Here is a 2,593-nt window from a genome sequence, read left to right on the forward strand (position 1 = left end):
ATGTGGGTTAAGCCGCTGCCTTCAGCTCAGGTCATGATCTCAGGGTCCTGGGATCGAGTCCCGCATCGGGCTCTCTGCTCGGCAGGGAGCCTGCTTCCCTCTCTCTCTCTCTCTGCCTGCCTATCCATCTACTTGTGATTTCTCTCTGTCAAATAAATAAATAAATAAATAAATAAAAAAGAAAAGAAAGTGGGTACTCCAGGGAGGCTGTCCTGATCAAGTGTTGCATTTGCAGAAGAACTGATTAATGGCAGAGCTGACTCTCGCCCCAGCCTTCCCCCTACCCTCAGTGTGCCCTGTGATCTAGAAACCAGGCACCTGCACTCACTCTCCACCTGCCTGCTGAGCATCGGGGGGTTCCGTCTCCTGCCTCTGATCATCAGAGCCCCACTCCCCCAGCTCAGCTTTTGCTGTCTTGCCCCCCGACCCACAGGACAAAAATCAATCATAGTGGGAAGCAAAGGCTGCAGCAGCAAGGCGAAGACGCAGGATGCCCTGACCATCACCGTACACTCGGGGCCCCCTGGAGTGCTGGTGGCCTCCTATGCCCATTTCTGCTCCTCCAACAGGTGCAACAGGGCCAGCAATACCGACGTCCTGTTAAAGTCTCTCCCTCTTCTGGGTATGGAGGCCCAGTGGGTTGGGTGGGACCGGGGACACCAAGAGATGGGGAGACACAGAGACTTTGGGGACCGAGGAGGGTGGCTCCTGCTAGGAGCAGAGCTGTGCACCCCAGCCTTCCCTCTACTTTTCAGCTGCTCCTGCCCCAGGAAACTTGCAGTGTCCTGTCTGTGTGAGTCTCTTTGGATCCTGCCCAGAAAACCCAGAACATATTACGTGCCCCACTGGCACCACTCATTGTTACAGTGGTTACATTAAGATCCAGGAAGGTGAGTGCTGATGGCCGGGTCCCAAGAGTGCAGGGTTGGGGGCCTGGATTCACTGGTTCTGAGGTGGGAGCATACTTGAGGCCCTGACTCAAGGGTTTGAGGGTGGGGTGGCTTGGGGACTCAGATTTCTAGGTGTCTGAGGGAGGAGAGGACTAAATACAGTCTCCCGGTCTGAGGGGGTTGGGGGATTGGGGGTTCCTGGGTCTTGGGGCTTTAGGCATGCTGTCCTTTGAAACCTCTCTGACTCACTCTCTAGGTGGGGTCTACTCCAACTTGTATATTCAGGGCTGTGTGACCCAAGCTTCCAGCTCCTTGCTGAACCATAAACGGAAAATCGGGGTCTTCTCGGTGACTGAAAACTCTGAGGAAGAGCCGGTGACTGAGAATAAGAACCTTGTTCTCCAAGCTGGAGCGGCCCCTGTGCCCTTACTGGCTTGGGTGGTGGGGCTTGGGCTATCCCTAGCCCTCTGGTGTGAAATACCTCACTGCTGACCCCATTTCCCTATGATTCTTAGCTCCTTGCTGATGCCCTACCCAGCCTTTCTTCTGACCTCATAATCCAAACAGGTTTGGCCACTAAATTATTTCCTTGCCCTCTCTGAGAATCATCATCTGCAGGCACAGCCATATACTTCAATGTCCTGATAACAACATACAGAAGCAGCTGGGGAAAGCTGAACTTGACCTCTGGGAGAGATCAGGAGTGGCCACATGTGTCTGATAATAAAGACATCGTCCTTTCCCTGGATGCTGGGGTTTCTCTGTGTGCAGGGGAGGGCAGGACACACTCAGATCTGTTGCAGGGAGAGGAGGAACCTCTCAGGACAAAGAGTCCATCTCATTGTTCTGGTGCATGTCCCCATTCCAGCTTAGAGGTAGCAGAGCCTTCAGGATGCTTGGGCCAGAGGTATGTGGATACCATGACCTGATGTGGTGGTGTACCACTGATGAGGTTTTCCTCTTAGCTAGCAGGGCCCCAGTACAAAAGGGGACTCATCCTACCTGAGAAACTTGACATAGAAGGTTTGCAGTTTCCTGAGGCTGATCTCCTTGGGTCTCTGTGATCATCCAAGGTCTGAGAAGGGAGAGGAAAAGTCCTCACCATTACTAGAATCTGTAGGGGGAAAGGTGTGTGGGGAGGTTTTCAGAGGGCTGCCTGCTACATGCTCTGATCCCAGGCTGAGAAAGCCACCCAGCCCATACCATAAGGAGGGAGCTGGGGAGCGAGCACCCCAGTCTTACTCAATGTCCTTCTTCTGGTCTCCTGTTGGGGTTCCTCTTGACTTGACTTGAACCCAGCTGGAGGGCAGGCATCATGGTGCAGCCCCATAGATCTGCCGCCCACAGGGGGGAACAGGGGGAGAAGGAAGTCCAGTGCCCAGCCCAATCTACCCTCTTCCTCCTCACATCCACCCATTCCCCTTGTCCCGATGAAAACTGGAGTCCTCAGTATAAAGGACACACAATTCCCATCTGTTACTTAATCACAGCAACATGGTGTGCTGACGACAGTGAGTCAGAGGCTCAAGGCAGTAGACAGCTAGTTCTTGATATGCACTGTGAGAGGAAGATGGGGACAGGAAATAATGTAAAAACCAAGCTGCAAAGTTCCTCGTGTGGAAGGGTGCTCCTTTCTCCACCCATTCCATATTGGCTTACTACCTGCCAACACCTAGTTTAAGAAAATTGTCATGGGACAGACA

The 2,593-nt window shown here is 53.1% G+C and overlaps 1 protein-coding gene across 1 annotated transcript in view; it reads left to right on the forward strand.

Annotated features, from left to right (window-relative positions):
• The window catches only part of CD177 (CD177 molecule), a 6,598-nt gene extending 4,960 nt beyond the window's left edge, over positions 1–1,638 (forward strand). The window contains exons 7-9 of the mRNA XM_059383911.1: positions 434–622; positions 756–890; positions 1,147–1,638. Coding sequence (XP_059239894.1) covers positions 434–622; positions 756–890; positions 1,147–1,382 — 560 coding nt within the window. The 3' untranslated portion in view covers positions 1,383–1,638. The remainder of the gene's footprint in view (positions 1–433; positions 623–755; positions 891–1,146) is intronic.
• Positions 1,639–2,593: the final 955 nt, after the last annotated feature.

Source organism: Mustela nigripes, chromosome 17 (genome assembly GCF_022355385.1).
Source record: "Mustela nigripes isolate SB6536 chromosome 17, MUSNIG.SB6536, whole genome shotgun sequence".
NCBI lineage: Eukaryota > Metazoa > Chordata > Mammalia > Carnivora > Mustelidae > Mustela > Mustela nigripes.